This window comes from Capricornis sumatraensis, chromosome 6 (assembly GCF_032405125.1).
Source record: "Capricornis sumatraensis isolate serow.1 chromosome 6, serow.2, whole genome shotgun sequence".
Lineage (NCBI taxonomy): Eukaryota > Metazoa > Chordata > Mammalia > Artiodactyla > Bovidae > Capricornis > Capricornis sumatraensis.
In genome coordinates, this window is record NC_091074.1 from 67,386,466 (window position 1) to 67,408,965 (window position 22,500).

Sequence of the window (22,500 nt, forward strand, 5' to 3'; positions counted from 1 at the left end):
AGGTACCAAATGTCTTTTCTCCAAAAGACCTTGCCTTTGGTCTCACTGAGGTTAGGCTGCCACAGGGATGAGATGGTGCAACAATGTAAGAGTAAGAAGACTGAAAGCTGAGCCACCAGGATACCTAAATGGTGTGAAAACCAAAGGAGGAGCAAAGACAAGATCTGGCAGAGAAAAGTGTCACATTTAACAGGGAGAGTCAAAGCAAATCACAAAAGTGTAAGAATATCTATTTCATAGCACATGAGTTCAAGATGCCCCAATTTAATCAGTCTATGTAACTATCTTGAGTCCTTGCAGATTACCTACCTATAAAAGTCAAACTGGATGCTGGTGTAAATACTAGAATGACTAGCTTGATTCAGTAGATTATTTTCTCTGCATCATATTCTTCTTCAGTAAGGCATCACAATACGGATCCCAGAAATACTAAGGGATTACGCTGCTACATGTTGAACAAAGAAGACACACTATACCTCAACAAAACTATGCAAGCAATCATCTGAAAAACTAGGAGCAGGGGAGGATGTTTAGTTTAGAAAGAAACACATCCAAAACTAGAATTTTATATTAGAAAAAAAGCTATGTTTTTATAATACAAATTACATAAAGGTGGACATAATTGTAAGTGATCCTCAACCAGAACATGAATATATGAAAATTTTTAGATGCATCAAGAGAACATCCATCTCCAGAGACTATACCCCAACCCAGCCTTGGTCAGGAAAAGGGGACTCTACAGGCCTAGTCTCACCATCCCCATCAAATAGAGGATGCCACATTCACCACTTCTGAAGTTCCATCAGGCTGCGGCCTGCCCTCCACTGCAGTCCTATCCAGTGAAACCACAGACACTGGGCAAGGCAGCAGTACACCAATGTTAATCAGGAGGGGAAGAGGGTGCAACCTCGTTTCTAGTATTTCACATTTGGAAGAGTGCCTTGGCAGTGAGGAGCAGCCCAAGGCCCTTCCCAGGAAAGAAGCAGGCACAGGGGCCAGGACTCAGGCTCCATTTTGACCCAACGTTTATTGTCCTTTTACAATATGTCATTTTTGGTTTAGAAACTGCTTGTGATTAGTTTTCCAACATTAACTCAAAAGCATGTAAAATAAAAATCAACCTACTCTCTATATAAACACCCAGCAACTGTAGCCCTTCACCCTCCTGCCCAGGTTGGGCAGGGGAAAGGGAGGGCTTGGGCAGCATTGAGTGAAGTGCAGATGCTTTGCTGTGGGGACTGGTGACAATGCCTTTGTTCACACCCACAGAGGTTCCCTGCACTGCTCTAAACTACAGCAGAAATGGTGTAGGCCCCAGGCCCAATTCCTTGTTGGTAATTCACTCTCCGCCTCCCAAATGAAAATCGCTTTTATTTTATCACTTTTGTATTTTTTTTTTTTTTTTGCAACAGTAACCCCCTGTCCAGAGTCTGACTGTAGCTGAACTGTTCAGACTGAGGAATGGAGCAGGCTGTGGGCGCACGCCTGGTCCCTCCTGGGCAAGCGCCCCCACCCTCAGGGAACAAGGTCCAGCCAGGCCAGCTCACTGCTTGCTGGCCACCACCACTTAGCCATACAGGTCATCATCATTATCTTCCGTGTACACACTGCCACCTGTGCCACCGCCACTGCCCTGACTGGGGCCAGCTCCACCCTGGTTTCCTGAAGGGAATCTGTATTAAGAGCAGAGGCAAAAAAGAGGTTTAGGAAAGTGCTTGTGTAGGATTTTCACAACTACCCCTTCTAGCATCCTTAGGGCTCCCACCGCCTTGGTTGTACAGTTCCCCAAGACGACTTAAACATAGCCCACTGAAGCCTAGTTACCTGAAGCTGCCAAAGCCCCGACTCTGCTGAAGGGTCTGAGCAAACATTTCATACTTTCGGATGTCATTATCACTGACAGAACGGCGGGCAAAGCGCATGGCTTCCTCAAAGTGATCTCGGCGGATCTCAGGCACTGGATCATCCTCTTCTACTTCCTGTAGGATAGGTAAACACAGACCACCAGGGCTGGTTAAGGCTCTGCCTGAATTCCTTCCCTAGCCTTCCTGACCCCATTATTGCAGCAGCAGATTGGGCCTCTCCTATCCAACTTGAATATGCTGCCAGGCCTATATTCCTAAAACCGAGTCATCGCCTTGCTTAAAAACCTGCCAATGTATTCGGGAAATGGTAAAACTGGAGGGACAGATTTCACTACCAGGAGCTTATGGTGGGAATAAAAAGCTGATTAAAGTGACATGAGAGGGATTTCCCTGGCAGTTCAGGGGTTGACACTCTGCACATCCAGTGCAGGGGGGATGGGTTTGATCTCTGATCGGGAAACTAAGATTCCGCATGCTGCAGCCAAAGAAAGGGGAAAAGGTGGCCTGAGGGAACTTTTTGGGATGACAGAAATTTGTCCATCTCAACTGTGGTAGCAGTTACAGCACTTAAAATATATTTGTTAACAAGCACGGAAATAGTATACTAAAAATAGTGAATTTTATAATATGTAAATTATACCTCATAAGCCTATATTTTCAAAAAGAAAATGTCAATGGTTCTCAGTGCTTATCACAACTGAATTATACCTTACTCACAGGCCTCACTTCCAGTAACACACAACCTCTTTAATGTATCCAGGTTCTCCCAATTCCTGCAGTTCTATTCCTCAAGCAATCTACTTGGGTGACTTACTTCCTTTACCTAACCTCTATTCTCTTTATAGCCCTGGCTCACATCCTATCTCTTCTACCAAGAAGCCACTCAACTGCTGTAACTTTGGATCACTATAGTTTATAAGCTTTTATGAGAGGGAGAGAAACATCACCAATGGTAAAGAAAGCCAATCACTTATTTGCTTATTAAGTCAGTTTCCAACACTGTGCCATGCTACAGTGGGAAACAAGTGAGATAACAAGAGTCCCTATCTTTATTGAGCCTATATATACATACATATCAAATTCTGCATTTAATTCAGGGGGTCCATGGAACACCAAGAAAAGGTCCATAGATCCTAGCTTCTCAGCCCTGCTCTATTTGTTTCTATGCTCATTTCTTCTCAGCCTTTGTAATTCCCAATTGACATGGTTATCTGAGTACTCAGCATTTTCTCTTCCATGGCATGCTAAACATCTGACAGATGACCTTTCCAAAACTGTACACTCTAGGGCACTGTGCAGATTGTCCCCTGGCTCCCTAAGACAGGCACATCTGGGTTAAGGATGCAGACTCACCATTGCTGATGGGTTGGTCTGCCGCTCCCGTTCTCGCCTGATTTCACTCTCGATCGATTCACGAATGGCCAACTTGCAAGCACGTTGGCAAATCTCGGTCAAATCAGCTCCAGAGAAGCCATTAGTCATTTTAGCCAGGAACTCTAAATCCACATCCTAAAAGAAGCAACAGAGCTACCTTAGCTTTTAGCCTCTTTTGATACACTGATCTTTGAGCCACCAAAGCACTCCCAATTCCACTTTGTTCCATCCTCTGCCACCAGTTTTATTCCTTATTCTAGATATCTTAATACTCTCAAATCTTCCATCTTTCCTTTCCAACCATAACCCCAGGAATCCCCAATGGAACCTTGTCCAGGAACCAAGGAGCATTCCACACAGCCTGCAAATTCACGACCCTGCAACCCAAGACCTTGCACCTGCCTTGGCAACTGGGGACTTGCGCAGGTTGGCTTTGAGAATGGCAACACGGGACTTCTCATCGGGAAGTGGGATATAGATGAGCTGATCAAGGCGGCCAGGTCGCAGGATGGCAGGATCAATGATGTCAGGTCGGTTGGTAGCGCCAATGATAAATACATTTTTCTTTGTGGACATGCCATCCATTTCTGTCAGGATCTGGTTGATGACTCGGTCAGCAGCCCCACCACCATCTCCAATGTTGCCACCACGGGCCTTGGCAATTGAATCCAGCTCATCAAAGAACAGTACACAGGGGGCAGCTTGGCGTGCCTGTGAGAGAGACAGATGGATTTGAGCATTAGCACAACTAGGTCTCTCAGACCTGAGGAAAAATGGAAAATAAAGTGACCTTCACTGCCCTAACTGAGCTGTCAGAATGGGATGGTCTTAACTCTCCCAAAGAACAACCTATACCCCTAACTTGTTCCCAAGCAAGTGAATTGATAGCCCAGCCACTTGTAGCTCACCTTGTCAAAGATTTCCCTCACGTTGGCCTCAGACTCCCCAAACCACATGGTGAGCAGCTCAGGACCCTTGATGGAGATGAAGTTGGCCTGGCACTCATTAGCAATGGCTTTGGCCAGCAAGGTTTTCCCACAGCCAGGAGGTCCATAGAACAGTACTCCCTTGGAGGGTGTCATGCCAAACTTGAGGAATTTGTCTGGGTGCTCCACAGGATACTAGGAAGAAAAAGAAAGAGGATTCAGGGCTATCTCCCCCAGTATGAGAGAAACCCAACCTAACAGAAGCATCCTCCCACACCATCTCATGGTGTAAGGTGACAGGATTCTTGGTGCTTCCAACCTCAGAACAGCAGGTTCCTGAATCATGCTCATAATTTCTGCAATCAATGTGCCAACACCCCAATACCATCAGCTCAATGACAATGTGCTGAAGCAGTGACCCACCCTGGACCAAGCATCCTACCTGGACCAGTTCCTGAAGCTCACGTTTGACATCCTCCAAGCCCCCAATGTCCTCCCAGGTCACCTGAGGCACCTCTACCACAGTTTCCCGCAGTGCTGATGGGTTGCTCTGGCTCAGGGCCCACTAAAAAGGGAAGAAAAATTGGGGATGAGAATTGCCAGGCAAGAGATCAAAGTGCATGTGTGTGCACCTGAAATGGAGAGCGGCCCTTACTCGGAAGTCGTCCATAGTAACTGCCAGGGAGTTCATGACCTCAGCATCAATGGTCTCGTCTTCTAGGTCAATGAGGTCCATCTTCTTGCGGATGGCTTGCAGAGCAGCCTCAGAGCACAGGGCTGCTAAGTCAGCTCCCACGTGCCCATGAGTCTCATTAGCTACCTGCAGAGAGAAGATCCACTTACTCTCCTATCTCTGAGACCTAACTTAGATGTCTCTATTCTGCCTTAGATAACAGAACCCTGCCCTCTTCCTCTGACTCCTATCTCTGGGTCCTCCATTTCCCTAAACTCATACCAGCAGCCCTTTCATTAGCTGGACTCTAAGTATTCAAGCCTGCACTTGGGGCCTGGAAATAAAGCTGCCCCCAATATTCTGGTTCACCCTAATTCAGTGTAAACCAAGAAAAATGCCAAACCTAGTTTCCTGGATTCAATCTCAGATCACTTCCCTTTCCCTGCCCAGGAATTAAAATCAATCGCCTCACATCTGAAGCTTCTGTCCCTTCAACTGTCTGGCAACAAGACATCTGAACTTCTGGCCAGCCCTCATCAACATGCCACCTGTTCAAGGTCCACATCATCTGCCAGCTTCATGTTCTTGGTGTGGATCTGAAGAATTTCCAAGCGTCCCGTAGCGTCAGGGATTCCAATATCCACCTCTCTGTCAAAGCGACCTGTGAGATGACGCATAGACAGGGATCATTTCTGGTGCGTAGGGAAGAAGGGCGCAGGCCTAAGGCATCCAACCATTCCACTGTGACCAGGAAATGTCTGGTGTTAGCACTGAAAGCCCCATAACTTGGGAAATCCCTCAGTCTCAGGCAAACCAAGATGCGTGGTTACCCTGGACATGACATGGAATAAGGGAAAGAAAGGACTTAACTCTTTGCCTAACTGCAAAGGGCTTCATGAAATCCTCAAGAAAAAAAAGAAAGAAAAGAAAGAAATCCTCAGGATTAGGTGACTTAGATGAAGGACAGATATGGGATCAACAGGATTAAGCCCACTGGAGACATAATCTCCACATGAGCAAAGACAGCAAGAAGAGTTATTTGGGGTCCTTACCAAATCGCCGTAGGGCTGGGTCAATGCTGTTGGGTCTGTTGGTTGCTGCCATAACAATGACATGTGCTCTTTGCTTTAGGCCATCCATGAGGGTCAACAACTGTGATACAATACGTCGCTCCACCTCCCCATGGGTCTGTCAGGACAAAATGTCTGGTCAGAAGTGAAGTCAGGACCTTTTACAACCCTACTATCCCCTTGGTTAGGTTCCTACTTTCTCTCTTTTGGGAGCAATGGCATCCAACTCATCAATGAAAATGATAGCAGGAGCATTCTTCTCAGCCTCTTCAAAGGCTTTACGAAGGTTGCTCTCAGACTCACCGGCCAACTTGCTCATGATCTCAGGACCTGAAAGCAAATAGAATGCATGCAGTGACAAAAATACATCCTTCCTCAATCTCAAGAAGTATTCGGATATCTTGTCTGTCTAGCTCAGAGACAGGTCCTGGGTGAGAATGTGGTAACATCTGCCTACTTTCTCACAGCCCCTACCAACAATTATCCCAGGGTAGCCACCAAGCCAGGATAAAAGGATGTCAAGGGGCTCAATACACTTATCTCAGTTGAGCTGAAAGGTATGAAGATGGTGACAGCAGATGCTGTGGGACCTCTGGCCAGAGCAGAAGCAGCACCAGTTGGACCCCTACCAGTGAAATACCATTCTCAAAGAGATAGTTGATCTCAGCCAGTCTTCCCCCAAACCCTCTCAAATAAGTAAGCATAGACATTTTGAGTTCTCATTCTAACTTACTCCTCTTTAACGTCTTCAGCCTGTTAACGCTCTTTCTCAAGGTGGGATAGATCAAGGGACACCAGAGTAACATACCCTCCCCTTGCTGCTTATCTGTCTGCAATGGACTTTAGAATACAAACACTTAAGTATACATGAGGCTATGTACACAAATGAGCATGTCCATGATTTCTCCTGCTCATGAGACTGGGTCATGCTTAGCTCAAAGTGGAGTCCAGCCAAACACAAAGTGAACCAAGTCTCCTACCATTGATCAAAAAGAAGAAGGCGCCAGTTTCATTTGCCACAGCTCGAGCAATCAAGGTCTTCCCTGTCCCAGGAGGTCCATAGAGCAGGATTCCTCGAGGAGGCTGAGGACCAGTACAGAGGGTTGATTAGGTTCAGACTCTCCTCTTCTCCCAACCCCAGGTACCCTAAAATGGCCTAAGAAGGACTCTATTTAAACAGGATGAGAATTAGAGCTCAACTCTGAATGAGCCCTCAAATAGCAGTTGTTAGGAAGACACCTTACTTCAGACCATACTCCCTCCTCTTTGCAGCAGAGATAATAATGCCAGAAAGCTGACAATACTTATGAATACATAGGAGACAGAGAGCAGAGAAACCACACTAAGAAACTCTTAGTATGAGTGAGTCTGAAGATCTGGGATCTAGGAAAAGTAAGAGGGCATTAGGCCAAGGGCCTGACTTTAAACAGGACTAGCTCAGCCATTTAAGAGTGTTGGCCAGAGGCTCATTCACTGCTATAATCACAGCCCTCCAGGATTTACTATCATGTTGGAATGCCTTCTCCTACCAACAGCCACAAGTTTTCCTCTTTGAAGCTGTCTTTTCTCTGGCTTCATCCACTGGAAGGATATGGAAAAGTACCCCCCAAAAAGATAAATTTATTTACACAATGTACACTAGGGAAAAGGATAGATGGAAACTTCATCTTCAGGGTGTCCTATGATACAGGAACAACTGGGATGTTACATTTTAGACCAGCAGTTCTCAAATATTCTGGACTCAGGATCCTTCACACTGCAAATTTGCTTTACTGTTATTGGGCAACACTTGGCTTCCCTAGTGGCTCAGAGGATAAAGCGTCTGCCTGCAATGCAGGAGACCTGGGTTCGATCCCTGGGTTGGGAAGATTCCCTGGAGAAGGAAATGGGAACCCACTCCAGTATTCTTGCCTGGAAAATCCCACGGACAGAGGAGCCTGCCGGGCTACAGTCCACGGGGTCACAAAGAGTTGGACACGACTTAGCAACTTCACACACACACATTCTAGACAAGCTGGCAAACTATGGTGAGACTTTAAATAATAAATATTTAAAACAGACTATTTATATTTATAGGGTCCATTAGATAAAAACAGTCTTTACATTTTGAAGGTTGTAATTAAGAAAAAAAATTCAACAGAGAACTTAACTGACCTACTCTGTTCTAGACCATTAGTAGCTGTAACGAATTTAGAGTATTTTATAAACCTGAATATAGTACTTCCTCTCGAATCCAAGGAAATGATGAAACACAGATATGAAAACAGGTCCTAGGATTAGATGGTGAGTAGTTGTTAATCACCACCCTAGGCTAACAGAGCCCAGAATACTCACCTTCACACCAATGGCCTTAAAGAGGGCAGGATGTCTCAGGGGCAACTCCACCATCTCCTTTATCTGAGCTAACTGTTTCCTGCAGCCACCAATGTCATCGTAGCCCACTTCATTCAAGGATTCTTCCTCATCCTGAAGATGGAAGAGAAAAAGAAAAGGAGAAGATAAGAATGCTACTATCAGCAAAAGGTGAATTTCTCTAAAGCTGGTGTAGAGAATCTGCTGTAAGGGGGATCATGCCTCAAAAAAACAATTCAAAAAACCCCAGGGCAAGAATTTATTTATTTATATGGCCATGCTGTGCCGCTTGTGGGATCTTAGTTCCCCAACAGGGATCAAACCCACACCCTAAGCAGTAAGAGTGCAGAGTCCTAACAACTGAGCTGCCAGGGAATTTCCAATCTTTGCTTTTACTTTATATTTGTTTATTCATTCCATGACAAAGATTTCTAGCATAGCCTTTCCTTATTACATTGTCGTTAGTCTTTCTGCGGTGGGCTCCCCTAAGACCTGAAGCTAGAAAGTGTGGGAAACGGGCAGGGATCTAGATGTCATCATCAGCATCACTTCTTCAAAAATTATTTCAACCACTAGACTCATTAGGCTCAATCTAGATTTTAAAAATTATTGATATCAGATACTTCTAAAAAATACCTACGTCCAGAAATGAATAGCTATGCTTTCCACCTCTGGGAAGTAGCTTAACCATCAAGCCTGAGGATTCTTTGGAACTACCACACTACTGCCCTGCTGAGCACTCACAAAGTGGGATACCGGGATCAGGAAGAGAACTCACCTCTCGTTTGATAGGCTCCCCTTCACAGTGGATCACTGTGTCTGGCGCAACAATGCAATAAGGACTGGGATCTGTCTCCACTACTTTGAACTCTACAGCACGCATTCCACCCCGGACAAGGAAAATGTCTCCTGTGAGAGCAATCAGCACAAGAGCAGTCAGAGGTATCTATCACCAGACCAAGCTAAGAATTCCCCATCAGAACCTGGGATCTAGAATGCCAAGTTCACTAGATACTGTCCTTTCTCCTTCCCATCCACATCTTATTAAGCATCAGACAAAAAGAGAAAGCTAAATTGTGAGAAGTCTCTCTGCCCCTCAAAAGACAGTGAATAAAACCTGATGTGCCAGGAAGAAACCCATAAGATTTTTGACTTCTGGGGTATAGATAACCCAAGCTTGCACAACCACCACCACCAGCAGAACTGTGTTAAGTATTAAATACACTGTGGACTGTGATACACCCCGAATTGCCCACCTCTTCCTTCAGAGATACAAGAGAAGATAGCTTACTGTACTGGAGCAAGCAGTGGGAATGGGAAAAAGGGGAAGTGCAAGGAAGCAGGGAAGGAGAAAGTACACATGTACAGAATCTGTATGTATGCATACATGTATGAGAATAGACAAAGATGGACCAAGGTGTACTTTTGGGTATCCCTACAACAACTGCCCTTGAGTTCAGTCCTTAGAATTATTTCTCACCTTTCCGGATGGGTCGATAAGCTTCCAGGAAGTATGGCTTAAGGTAAACCTCAAAGAGATTGCCAGTGATGCCTTCCACCGTGTCATCGATGGGTAGTACATGGATGCGTTTGCCGTACTTCACATCAGGGCATGGCTGGATGCTGAGGATGACAAGCAGACTCCACATTACCAACCACATCGCAGCCCCAAGCTCTGGATGTCCAAAAGGGCCTGGCACAGAGAGCTGATGGCGAGCGAAAGAGAAAAGGCAGGGATGGCTTTAGGTGAAGAGAGGCAAGAGGGTAGGGTTGGAGTGAGGGCAAAGCAACAGCCAAGCAGAACAGGTCATATGCAGGGTAGAGTGATAGGGGGAGCCTCTAGAAGAAGCTGCTGAGACTGCCCACTCACAATTGGTGAGGCAAAAGAAAGACCCACACATCTGGAATCCCCACAAGACACAGAAGGGAAGGTCTTCAATGAGACATATCCAAGGATGACCCATTCTGGTTACTACTGGTAACCCAACATTACAAAAGGGGACCTTAGTCTGACAAGTGTCAGGGTCAGAGAAATACATGTGAAAAAATCATCTCAGTCAGGTGGTCAGAGCACCTTGAGAAAGTGACTAAGCACTTCCAGGAAGAAAGCTCCATAAAACCTAGAATCCCCCGCAAAAGAATCTGAAGGCTGAGATGTTCCTGGCCAGGTGACAGGTAGCAGTGGCCTGGGTAGCAGTGGCCAGTGATGACTTCAAGACGGAGAAACCTCTTGCCTAAAGTCTAATCACTCAAACTGGAACTATCCTAGGCCTGGCTCAAACTATGCCTCTCACCTCAATTAGCTTGGATCTTTATACAAACCTGCTAGGAGTCCACCTTCCATGCCCATACTCCCACCTCATTCTAGCCCTGACAAAAGCCATCAATGCAAGGCTATAAGCTTATCTGGCAGATACAGCCCTCAAATGGCATCCTAAACGAAGGTCTATGGTGTGACCCCTGGTAGAAAAAAATAAAGGTACCAAGAAAGTCAAGAAATGCCAACCTGTTCCAAGGATCATGAAGAGGCAGATTTTGAAGTCCCAGAGGCAGACCCAAAACCTAAAGACAACCTAGAAACCTAAGCCTTCCCATAGCCTATAAGCTCCCAATATCTGCAGTTGCCAAGGCCTTTATGGGGGTACTGCCTGTAAAGCAGGTCTCTGGCCTCCCATCCCCGAGGGGCCAAGAACTCCACACACACCTGATAACATCCCCCAGGTGTACGCGAAGGTTATTCCGAACAACTCTATTCATTCGAATCTTCTCATCAGAACATGTGTCATCAGAAAGCACAATGCACACAGCTTCCCGCCTCTTCTTTCCTTTCAGCAACACTGTGTCACCTCGGAACAACTGGAGTTCATCCATCTTGGGCTGAGGAAAGAAGGTTAAGGCCTTTGGGTCATTGGGCCAGGGGATAAGCAGCAGCCCTGGAGGTTGGGATTCCCAGTAAACCCCATTCTATCTGTGGTCACTGCAAGAAAAATGAGAAAAGAAACCTGGGAAAAGCCCTCAGGTTAAATGCAATAAGCAAAGATTGGACTGTGGACCCAACTTACCTGGGACAAGGATACCACACTGTTGTCCTCATTGATGGCTTCATCAACAATTAACCGATTGGGACGGTTTTTCTGTTTAAGAATGGCTGTTGATAAATCATCGCCTTTTGAACTAGAAAGAGAAAAAGAAGTCAGTTCCAAAACAAATTCCAGCAACGTCCCCACCAGTCTCTAAAACTCACACTTTAGAATGAAATAGTGCGTTGATGAAGTTATCCCCACATAGAGCTCAAATAAAAAGAAAGTCAGCCAAGATCAAGAATGCTTATCAAGTATATATTACAATTCCTATTTCAGCAACTCTTGGTATTCCGAGTAATGGTATCCCTACTGTAAGGCCCAGGTGATCTTGCCTAGGGTCAGGAAACTAAGAAAACAAAATAAAAGTGGAGGCTGAGCAGTAATTAGACAAATGGAAATAGTCTTAGACAGTATAGAATAGTGATTAAGAGAAGGGGCTCTGCAGTCAGACCTGTTGGGTCTGAATTCCAACCCTGCCACTTAGCTGTGATCTTGGGCAAGTGATTTGACCTCTCTGGAGGTTGATATAAAATGGAGACTACAGTAGCACTCATCTCAGAGGATTACTATCTTAAGATAGTGAGATGCTGAATGCAAAATGGACTGTCTTAAGTGAGATATGATTGTCTGGCATATGGTATCTGAGGTTTAGAATGATTAGCATTGTAGAACATAGCATAAACTCTTTCTTTGCTGATCTTCTTGCAGTAAGATGACCTCCCATGGGGCTTGGAGAGGCCCCAAGCCCCACAGAGTAAGCCTGGAAGCTATGAAGAAGAATCATTAGAAATTGCCTTTCCTACTGGCTAAACCTGCTGAATGCCAGAGCATTCTGTGCACCACAGGAATGCAAAGCATAAAGACCACCATATTTGAAAAAAGTGAACACAAAACACTATCAGATCTGGAATCTTCACCAGAAAGAAGCTCAAGCTCAAATGGAGTTTCAAGGTTATCTCTGCGAAGATACACAACTCCGTGGAGTTGGTTCAAAAAGTTAAAACCAAGAAATGCTAAGACATGGGACAAATCCAAATCCCTCTTGTCTAAATCAAGGTTGCCTGAGTCTGAACTCAGTTTAAACTACCTAAATAAACTACCTAAACCACTTCCCAACACCAATTTCTCTGCGGGCTCTCCCTTTAAAGAGAAAGTCTTACCTTGTCTTAGTAAGGCTCAGGAAAACATAGGCATTAACCCAAATAAGGAGGCCAGACAATGGAAGAGACCAAGGAATAAATAAAAAGTAACATTTCCCATGGATTATTTCTTCACTCAACAAACTAACAAGGGGTGTGTCTGTGTGTGTGTGAGCTTCCTGGCACTAGCGGTACAGAATCTGTCTGCCAATGCAGGAGACTTGGGTTTGATCTCTGGGTCAGGAAGATCCCCTGGAGGACATGGCCACATACTCTTCAGTATTCTTGCCTGCAGAATTCCAAGGACAGAGGAGTTTGGTAGGCTACGGTCCATAGGGTTGCACAGAGTTGGACATGATTGAAACAATTTAGCATGCACACATATATTATGGTTTTTCCTGGTGGCTCAGATGGTAAAGAACCTAGCTGCAATGTGGGAGACCTGGGTTTGATCCCTGGGTTGGTAAGATCCCCTGGAGAAGGGACTGGCTACCCACTCCAGTATTCTTGCCTGGAGAATTCCATAAATACACCAGGCACCATTCTAGGATTTGGGAATTATCAGCCAGCAAAAGACAAAATAGTATTCCTACCGGAAATATCTTCACAATTTGCAAGAAAAAAAGATGTCAGTACTCTAGAATAACAGCTAGGAAGTTAACAGGATTTTTTTTTTTTTAACATCTTTTGGTCCTGATACGTTCAAAAGTAATATTACACAAATCCCATTCATCTAAAAATGTTATAAGTTTTCTGCTGACCCTCTCACATAGCCTGGATCTTTATTCATTCCCTTTAAACTAATTTCCAAGAATGGAGTTTCCTTAGCTTAAATTTGCCTCCCCCAACCCAAAAGTCCCCTGGAGAAGGAAATGGCAACCCACTCCAGTATTCTTGCCTGGAGAATTCTATGGACAGAAGAGCCTGGTGGGCTACAGTCCATGGGGTCACAAACAGTCAGACACAACTGAGTGACTAACTTTTTAAGCCAAAAGTGGTGATCACAATGCTGCAGAGGCATACTCTTCCAATGCTTATAAACATCCTGGAAAGCAACCATGGTCAATATGAGAGGGCAATTTAAATCCATCAATTCTCCCTCTCTCCCATGCATCAAAATATCCTTCAAGGGCTGCCCATCTTCCTGTCTGCTGTATAGGACTAGGGCTAGAAAAAAATAAAATATCAGGTGCCTCTAGCCATAACTTTGTATTTTAACCCCAAAGCTGCATTCTAGGAAAATCTCCATTCTGCCTACGTTCATGACCCTGGCACTGGCAAAGAGTGGGATGCTCTTAAAAGACCTTTAATTCCACATCTATCTACTGAGATCAAAATAACCTCTACACGATGGAATTCAGTTTGATTCCAGGCCAACAGTCCTGGAGAACTGTTTTGGGGGACATCCTCCTGGTCTTCGGCATGATTCAGGCCCTTTTCAGAACCCCAACGGGCCACAGGAGACTTGGACAGAGTTCAGGTAAGAGTCATCAAGATGACATAGAGATCAGAAACTGTCTTATGATGCCAGGTTCCAAGAATTCTGGACTTTTACTTTCAGTCTTGGAAACTAAAGACTAAGAGATTACTTTAATTATTAAGTAGTTCTTTTAAATAGGCACCTGAATAATACTTCATCTCAATTCAGAAACCTGAAAAAAAGGAACACGTCTTAAAAAAAACAACACCTAAACTCTCAAGTCAGTAAAGTGATTTGCATAGAAGGGTTTCCACAGGATGGCAGTGTCTCCCCCTATACTCCTAGAATTTAAAGCTCTTGATTCTAAAATGGGCAGAGGTGGTCAGGTTTTATCTGATGCTTTCCTGAGCAGAGGGCCCAGGATTTCTCAACATAGCTGCTTAGGGAAAGGAATGTGTGAGTTTAAGGGAACTCTAACCTTCACACCACAAAGGCTGAAATCTAGAAAGGCCGATAAAAAACGACCTGAGATTTGAATTTTATCAAGAACTCAAAGAATTGCATTTCACAACATCAAGGAAAACTGACGAAAGCCTTCTCGTATAAATAACAGGCCTCAAGTATTAATACGAAGGCGGCCAGAACCGAACGGCTGGGCCCGCCCTCTACTCAACAGCCTCTCACCACTGAGGTCTTCAACTACTGGCCACGCCGGCCCAGCTCTAAAGGGCTTTCGTGAGCTTCCCTGCGCTCCCAAGCCTTTCCCAGCTCCAGCCTCCGCCTCAGTCTCCGGGCTAAGGCCTTCACATGGCTCAAAGTCCACGCCCACCGGGCCCAGTTAGGGCGTTGGGCCCGCCGCGGGGCCTGCGCTCTCTTGGGACCAAAGGCCCAAAGCGGGTGGCAGATCAGATCGCAGGTGGGCGCCGCAAGGCCCCGGGGCTCGGCGCCGTAAGTGTGAGCCCGCAGACCTCACTAGGCCAGGACGGCCCTTCCAAAGGAGCCAATCAGGCCGGCCCGGGCCTGCATGACACAGCACGATCTGGCCCAGGCCCCGACCCAGGCCCAACGCAAGCCCTGCCTAGGGGGCGCGCGGGTGCGCAGCTGGGCCCGGTGGGGTCCGCGGCTCCTCATTCGCCCCCTTCCTCTTCTTCCCTCTCCCTCGTTCCCTGTCTCCACTTCCAAGACGCGCCCACAGCCAGGCCCGGCTGGGCCTACCCAGCGCGGTGGGTCCCCCGGTGCGCGCAACCACAGGGGGCGGACGGGCGCGCGCTCACACTCACTCAGCTCCGGAGGCCATAGCGCGCGCTTCACCCAGCCGGCGGCTGTGACGGACCGCAGGTAACGGCTCTGAGGGGTGGCAGGCGACAGCCTGGGCCGGGACTCGGCTCTCCCGGAGGGGGTGGGGGCAAGTGGCGGCGACAAACCCGCAGGCCTCCCTGTCGTTTCCTCCCAGCGGCACTAGGGCGGTGGACGAGCGGGCGGGCGACGCTGGCGCCTGATCCGCGAGGGGGTAGCGGCAGCGACGACTCAAACGACGGCAGCAGACGCTTCGCTAAGACTGAGCGGAGAAGAGCCGAATCATCGGAAGGAGAGGTGCTCTCACCCCAGCCAATCAGCGTCTGCCCTGGCGACTCCCGCCCGCCTCTCCGTGCCTCTCCCCAGCAACCCGCAGACCGGAGCCAATCAGGAAATTCGTTTGTGGCCTGGCTCCCGCCTCAAGGGCGCAACACGCCTAGTAACGCCATGTCAATTGGCCGCAACGCTACGCTTCCTCGACGGATTGGGATTTCCGACCAATCAACAAAAAGAATAGGGCCAGATCGACTGGCGAAAGGAGAGCCTTTATTCCTGGGAGGCAGACTCTCCCACTTGGCTCCAGTTCATTGGCTCCTGAGTTTACCCTACTAGAAAAACCTGGCACAATGGATTGAACCCTAGTCGGGTTGTATTGATAAACTACACACCCGTCTTCTACCAAAACCTGAATATCCACTCTAACCCCTCTCCTTGCTCCTTCAGGCCGCCGGCTCCAGCCACCTTTATTCTGGACTCTGACTAACACCCCAGCTCTTAATCCACTCTACCCTATCGTCATTACATCCTTTGGTAATCGTAATCCCATAGGCTTTACAGTTTCTCGGAGCTTGGAGATACATGCTTCCTTTCCACTGGCTATTAATATTCATGGCTAAAGGAGGGAGTGGACGCAAGTCCAGAAAGGAGTCAAAAGCAGCTACAGAACATACAGCAGATTCAACAAAGCCCAAGGCAGCAAGAAAATTGTAGAGTCTTGGAAGTCCTTAGGCCCAAAATGCCAGGTTGTTGCTGTTAAATCTTTAAGTCGTGTCCGACTCTGCAACCCCACAGACTGCAGTGCGCCAGTCTTTCCTGTCTTTCACTGTCTCCCAGAGTTTGCTCAAATTCATGTCCAAATCGCCAGGTAACCCTAACTATATTCAGTATACAGCTTTGGGGGCCCGTTGACTGAATTCACCCTTCACCCCTTATTGACACAGACATATTTGACTCAAATAGTGGAAATTCAAATTTGGGATTAGGGTGGGGGTGGGAAATTCTCTCCTCTAGAATTTTTGCTTTCAGATAACAAGGATTAAAGGCACTGCTTCTTGAGTAAGGATTCCCTTAGCCCTTTCTTGAGGCTCATAAGGTCGATGATGTTGGGAGAGGGTATCATGGACAACCAGCACTCAACTGACTCAGAAAGCTGTGAGACTTCCCACTCAAGTATATGTAGTAGGCAGACAACAGATAGATATGAAATTTTACTCAACACATGAAAAGGGAAACAGGATAAAAGGTGCTATGAGCAAGTCAATGCCTTGTTGGTGGAAGCAGGGCTTCTCTGGAATCAGAATACCAAATTTTGCAGGACTACCACCAACCTCTCCAATGCCAGACATATAATGGAATGGTCAGCTCCAGCCACATTTCCCAAGGATGGGATGGCAGAAAGTCCTCCCTACAGATGGCCCACTGAGGACCCAGTTCTGGTTCTTTGAAACATGGCAGCTACAGGTCACAAGTCTCCAGATGTCTGAAATTCCTCACGAAGAGTTTCACGGTCAGGGGGGCAGATCCAGCCCAAACAGGTTTCTAAGTACAGGGGAAGGGACCTGAAAGCAAAAAGGGTGAAGTCTAAGGGATGATAGGCAGAAGACTGAATAGCCATTCACTCCCTTGATTCACCACTACCCCCAGTAGGCCTAAGGACTCTAGAAGCCAGCTGTCTCCTTAACCTTACCATGCAGTATTCTCCTGTGGCAACTCAGTTTGGGCCTCCAGCCTCCGCCAGAGAGCAGTGGCCTCATCCCTCCGATCCAGCCTCCTCAGAGTCTGAAGCAGGTGATAGGAAGCATCTTGATTACCTGTAGCCCCACCCCAGAGCACAGGGCCTTAGAACTTGACACAGACTTAACATCATTTTATAAAAGGGGAAACTAAGGCCTAGAGCAGGGATGTGTTTTGCTTACATGGAATCAGGGGTACATCACTGCCAACAATGCCTAACCCTGGGTACTCCCTGCCCAGAACAAAGGGCTCAGTTGACCCTGCTCCTGCCCAACATACTCTCAGCACAGGTATGGTCTTTGTGTCTGAAGACATTAGGAAGCCTAGAGAACTCCTGGGAGGCCTTCACACTTGCTTGTGTCTTGCATATGTCTGCACAACTGTTATGTATCCCTACATATATACAAGCACAATCCCATTCACCCCTCCGATCAAGAAACATCACTCTTACACTAATTCCCAAGTACCTCCCCATGGCCCTCTCTGTCCTTACACATCTGTGCATAGCTGATGCCTGCATATGTACATACCTGGGCACAGCTGCACACTGAGAAGGAAGTCCTGTAGGGCTTTGGTATCCTGGCCAAGGGCCACCCATTCCAGTCCACGACTAATCAGGGCAGCTGTCTGAAGCTGTTGCAGTGCCATATCTGACGTACACCCCTGCTCACAGATGGAAGCAGGCCCTGGGGACCTCTCCAAAAATCAAGACATTTGTTTCCAGCCAGACCATCCCCAAAACCTCAATACCATATCTCTTATGTTTGGAGTCCCTTTCTCTTAAATCTCTTGGTGGGCTAGGACACATGGAAAGGAAACCACCACTACCACAGAGAAAAACTAAGTCTAGCTCACCTTGTTCTTTATCCTTAGGTGTGGCCCGGAAGAGCAGCTCAAGGCACCTGAAATGGGATAGAGAGCAGGGGTAAAGAAGAGTTAACCTCAGAAACTGGGGTGAGTAGTTTAAGAATAGAGCTCACCAATTCAGGTCCCAATTACAAAATTATCCCTCCACATTTCCCCTAGGGTCCTGGTTGGCTTCCTGGACTCACCAGCTATACTCACTAATTGCCTCCTTTTGGGCCCCCAGTTGCACCCAAGCTTGGCCCTGAAGCAGATGGGTAGCAGAGACCCAGGGTGAGCAGTGTGGTGACTCTTTGGTTCTTCTTCTGGCATCTTCCCACAGCCGAGGCCTCTTGGGAAGCAGAAATGATGTGCGGCTAAGCAGCTCCTCACATACGGTCAAAGCATCCTGGGCTCGGCCTGCCTGGATCAACGCTGCTGCTGCCTCCAAAAACAACTCAGGCACACAGGGCCCTGGGGGGCAAGGTGGTGGGGAGAACTGGGGTGGGAAGAGAATGCAATGCAGTGTCTTGAGGAGACATGAACCACTACCTCCAAGGCTCTAGTACCATGGAGGGACCATCCACTGCTTGCTGCCCTGGATCTCCCTTGCTCTGGGAACCTTCCCAGTCTGGTCTCCCAGAATGGAAAAAAGAACAGCAGAGGAAAAGTCAGAAAAAAGCACTCCCGCTCTACTCCAAAGGAAACTCCAATTCTCCCACCCCACTACACAGAAACGTGGCATACCCACCTTTGGCTCTGAGCCATCCAGCAACAGGGCGAGCAGGTCCAGGTAATGTTCTGCAGCGTCCGCTGCCCTGAAGAGTCATAACCCACGAGCCTCACCTTAGGCCATAGCAGGGCCCTCCAAAAGCTCTTAGCTAAGGGCCCTGGGGTGATGGAAGGGTAAGGTGTGGGACTCTAACATTGGCTCAGTATGGATCTACACTATTTACAGACTGGATCTGAGAGAAGACTTCATAGAATTTTCAAGATACAGGAGGTTAGTGACAGGGTAAAGAGTCCTCAGCTCAGGTCCAGCAGCAAGGCAGGAAGCTGATAGTGGGGACCCGTGTCCCACCCTTGACTTATTTATCCTCTCAATCTGCAAGAACAGAAGCAGAGTCACACCACAGGGGAGGCATCAGAAGTGGGAAGGGGAGCTCAGGTGAGCAAGATGGACCTCACCTTCCTGTCTGTAGGCATCGGCTTGCTAGCAGGTACTTGGCCTGGCTCTGTGTGCCACAGTGAAGGGGTGAGGCTGGGTCAGGTCGTGGGAGTAATAACTCTACTTCAATGAGAAGCTGACGGGCTTCAGGGATACGAGTGATACTCAAAGCCTAACAAAAAGAAGAAACTTATCTATAATCTCCGGGAACTATACATCCTTCTACTTAAACCTTGACTAGTCACACCAGCACAAGCATCTCAGCATTTCCCGCATCTTCGCCTGGCATAGTTCCTTACCTCAACCAGCAGCTCCAGACTCTCAATTTCTGCTGCTGTGTTCCCCAGTTGCTGATATAGCCTGGAGGCCTCCAGAAGTGGGGGACCCCAGGTTGATCCCTCTTTCAGGGCTGCAACCAAGTAGAGCAGAGCTCTCTGTGGACTGCCCTAGGGGGTTGAAAGGACACAAGCCTCAGCTACCCTCACAAAGTAGAAAGCTGTGGTTTCTCCAACTCACCCTAGGACGGTCTTTACCATCTTACGAAGACAGGTCCCCAGGGCTGTGTATACCTGGACCAACAGAGACCGTGGGCACAGACCTGAGGCCGCTTCATGCAGGCTACTCAGTGCCTTGGGCAAGCTCCCTGTGATCAGCTCCTGGAGGCCTGTGGGCAAGCAGGGTGTCAGCTTAGAGAGGCCAACAGGGCAAGCGGGCCTGATGGGGAAGAAGAACACAGAGAAGTTCCACCAAGCTGAATGGTACAGGACAGAAAAGACATGAGCCCAGAGGACTTCTTAAGACAGAAGTGGAGAGGAAGGGACAAGTCAGATTGTTAACTGGCCTTGACGATAGGCAAATGCTGTCAGAAGGACATCCCTCAAGCCTCGGGCATTCTGCAGGGTCAGCGGAGCATCTGACTCCTCAGTTGGGGGTCTCCAACTTTTCAGAAGCAGCAGCATATCCTCAGAGGCGCTGCTCTGGGGAAGAAGGATGATGAGAGGTTCCAGGCTTGTAACGACCCCTTCTCTATCTCAGTCTGCCCTGACTGGACTTTAAACTCAAGGATCCTCTTGGTTCTTGTTCCCTCATTTCTAAGAGATTAATAGCTGTGGGGAAAGGATACAGGTAGGAAGAAAAATCTGGGGCAGTGATATTCTTAATGAGTCTTCTCACTCAGGATAAGTCCACGAGGACACAGAGCAGGGACCATGTTTGGGTTACTGATGCAAAGACTGAAGCAGGGAAGTGACTTCAGCAAGGTCACAAGAGCCCTAATTCTACCCAAGATAATCAAGCTCCCAAGAAAATCCCTCCAATGAGGAACAAATCAGAGCAAGGTCACCTAAGAGTCCTGAGAGAACCGGGGTCTTCTGAACACCAACCCAGCAGCCTTTCCAGCACATAATGATGATACTGCAGCCAGGAAAGGTGGAAGGAAGAGAGACCCTTAGATCCAGATCATTATCTCAATTACCTGGCTAACAGTCAGGGTCTGCAGCAGCAAGGTCAGGTCCCCAAAACGGTTTGTGGTCAGCCAGAGGGCAGCCTGCAGGCCCGCAAGGTGGTGAAGGGCAGGGAGCAGCTCCGGCAGAAGGGAGGAAACACGGAGGGCAGCGTCCCACAGCCCCCAGAGCTCATGTTCCAGCCTGGCTTCCAGCTGCCCCTGCGTCTCCAGCACTGTAGAGTATACACACACATAGAGCTGAGGTGCATCTCTAGCTTTCCTTCTCTGCAGGAGCCCAAAGGTCACAAAAGTGCTCCTGGTCTGAGGAACAGATGGAGGATCAAAGAAGGGCATCTCTGTGGAGGTGACAGATTATGTTGTTCCTCCTATCCCCCCCTGCAAGAACTTAAGCCCAGACTGAGGCTGGCAGGGGCACGGAAGGCAATCTCTGGCCCTCACCTCTCTCTAGGCCCTGCTGGATATCCTGCGCCAGGTCCTCAGTGAAACCCTGGGCCAGGTTTGCCCTCAGGGTGATAAAGTTGCAGATGACAGTCAGTTCCAAAGGAAGAACAGAAACGGTCGCAGGGAGCCCTGGAGCAACAAATGCTGATCTCACAGACCACTCTCAGGTGAAAGAGATCACCCCACCCCAACCAAAATGGCCTCAATAAAGAACCCACTCTGGTAGATTATAGAACGGCCAGAATGTTTTCCAAATAGACCGTCTTGGAAATCACTTCGTCAAACGCTTCTGTGTGCTTATGTATGTATGTGTGTGTGTGTGTGCATAAGGAAGAGAGAGATTCACCTGTACAATGTGAATGGAATTCCATTCCAGTCCTGTCTCTTAAACAGGACCCCTTACCCCCTGAGCAATCGCCTCAATTCTAGACATGCAGAAGAGGAACTGGTCTCTGGATGTGGAGGGCAGGAGTGACCATCCTGGGGAGGGCCCTACTTACCCTGCAGACTACAGAGAAGTCCCCTGAGCCCTTCCAGTGCATCCTGAGCCAACTGCTGTCGCCTCAGAGGCAGACTTGAGTCCTGAGCAACCTGTCAAATGTGGGATGGGGTAATAGTACTTTCCTTGCAGCTGTGGCAAGGGGTTTCATTCTCCAGCCATTTCTGGTTCTTTAGGGGAGGTCAAACTCAGCCCCTCCCCACTGGCCAGACTAAATCCACTGCATACCCTTTTCTGGTATCTGGGGGCTGCAAAGCAAGGGTCCCAGCAACCGCGTTACCTTGGCCTGTCGAACTAGCTGGTCATTCTTTTCCCTCCACAGGTCCAGGCAGCTGACGTGTGAGGCTGAAGAGCCCAGAGTCTGGTGAGCCATGATAGCCAAGGCTGGGCCCAGACACCTGAAGGGGGCTGCTGAAGGGTAAGCCTGAAGCCCCCACTGAGCAAGGAAGAAAGGGTTCGTGCACTTCTGCCCCCAGCCAAGAATCCTTTGCTGTTCTTGGGGTTCCAGTCAGGACGGCCTACCGTTTCCGGGAGAAACGGACTCTCCCCTGCTTGGCGGGGATTCCACCTCCGCCTTTTCTACCCGCGCTTCTGGTTGGCCCAGTTGGCAAAATGCTAGGCGGCGGTTGGTCGTCTTCAAGGGTTACTTACTCCTCGCGGGAAATTGGAAGAAGAAATAAGAAGAGGCCAGACCAGAGAGGGAGGCAGAGACGGGCCAGAGACCGGAGGCGTGTCGGAGTGGGTAGGTCGTAGGGCTCGCCGTCCCGCTGTTCAGCCATCGAGGTTGCCAAAGCCTTGGGAAATTGACCTCAACACTAGGAAACCGCGGCGCAGTCTCTCCCTCCCAGCTAAAGGAGCACATCGGCCGGGAAC

General features: G+C 48.0%; 2 protein-coding genes across 3 annotated transcripts; both read right to left on the reverse strand.

The window, feature by feature from the left end:
- Window positions 1–604: 604 nt before the first annotated feature.
- VCP (valosin containing protein) lies at window positions 605–15,473 on the reverse strand. Of its 2 annotated transcripts, none has more exons than XM_068974470.1 (17): window positions 15,183–15,473; window positions 11,323–11,434; window positions 10,965–11,137; window positions 9,741–9,883; window positions 9,039–9,169; window positions 8,243–8,374; window positions 6,889–6,991; window positions 6,105–6,238; window positions 5,891–6,026; window positions 5,387–5,499; window positions 4,821–4,985; window positions 4,608–4,730; window positions 4,148–4,360; window positions 3,642–3,950; window positions 3,219–3,374; window positions 1,825–1,979; window positions 605–1,673 (listed from the first exon to the last, which is right to left on the reverse strand). In XM_068974470.1, the coding sequence occupies exons 1-17, from the start codon at window positions 15,197–15,199 to the stop codon at window positions 1,568–1,570; spliced, it is 2,421 nt and encodes an 806-aa protein (XP_068830571.1). In that variant the 5' UTR covers window positions 15,200–15,473; the 3' UTR covers window positions 605–1,567. The 2 variants fall into 2 exon arrangements, with proteins under 2 accessions (XP_068830571.1, XP_068830572.1); XM_068974471.1 differs by having other exon boundaries at window positions 15,177–15,473.
- A 1,282-nt stretch (window positions 15,474–16,755) lies between these two features.
- On the reverse strand, window positions 16,756–22,400 carry FANCG (FA complementation group G). Its single transcript, XM_068974180.1, has 14 exons — window positions 21,908–22,400; window positions 21,629–21,719; window positions 21,126–21,257; window positions 20,697–20,899; window positions 20,064–20,199; window positions 19,756–19,886; window positions 19,522–19,668; window positions 19,243–19,394; window positions 18,806–18,872; window positions 18,264–18,553; window positions 18,067–18,113; window positions 17,742–17,897; window positions 17,165–17,288; window positions 16,756–17,036 (listed from the first exon to the last, which is right to left on the reverse strand). The coding sequence occupies exons 1-14, from the start codon at window positions 21,998–22,000 to the stop codon at window positions 16,940–16,942; spliced, it is 1,866 nt and encodes a 621-aa protein (XP_068830281.1). The 5' UTR covers window positions 22,001–22,400; the 3' UTR covers window positions 16,756–16,939.
- Window positions 22,401–22,500: the final 100 nt, after the last annotated feature.

What these genes read in the sequence shown, in the direction of transcription:
- VCP (XM_068974470.1), bottom strand. An exon ending in ATGATGTGGACCTTGAACAG is followed by an intron (nt 4,986 to 5,386) that starts GTGGCATGTTGA and finishes TTCTCTCTGCAG; the next exon opens with GTAGCTAATGAGACTCATGG. An exon ending in TTACTATGGACGACTTCCGA is followed by an intron (nt 4,731 to 4,820) that starts GTAAGGGCCGCT and finishes TTCCCTTTTTAG; the next exon opens with TGGGCCCTGAGCCAGAGCAA.
- FANCG (XM_068974180.1), bottom strand. Translation starts at nt 22,000, where the DNA reads ATGGCTCACCAGACTCTGGGCTCTTCAGCCTCACACGTCAGCTGCCTG. An exon ending in GTCTGGAGCTGCTGGTTGAG is followed by an intron (nt 19,395 to 19,521) that starts GTAAGGAACTAT and finishes TCTTTTTGTTAG; the next exon opens with GCTTTGAGTATCACTCGTAT. An exon ending in ACCTAAGGATAAAGAACAAG is followed by an intron (nt 17,898 to 18,066) that starts GTGAGCTAGACT and finishes AGAGGTCCCCAG; the next exon opens with GGCCTGCTTCCATCTGTGAG.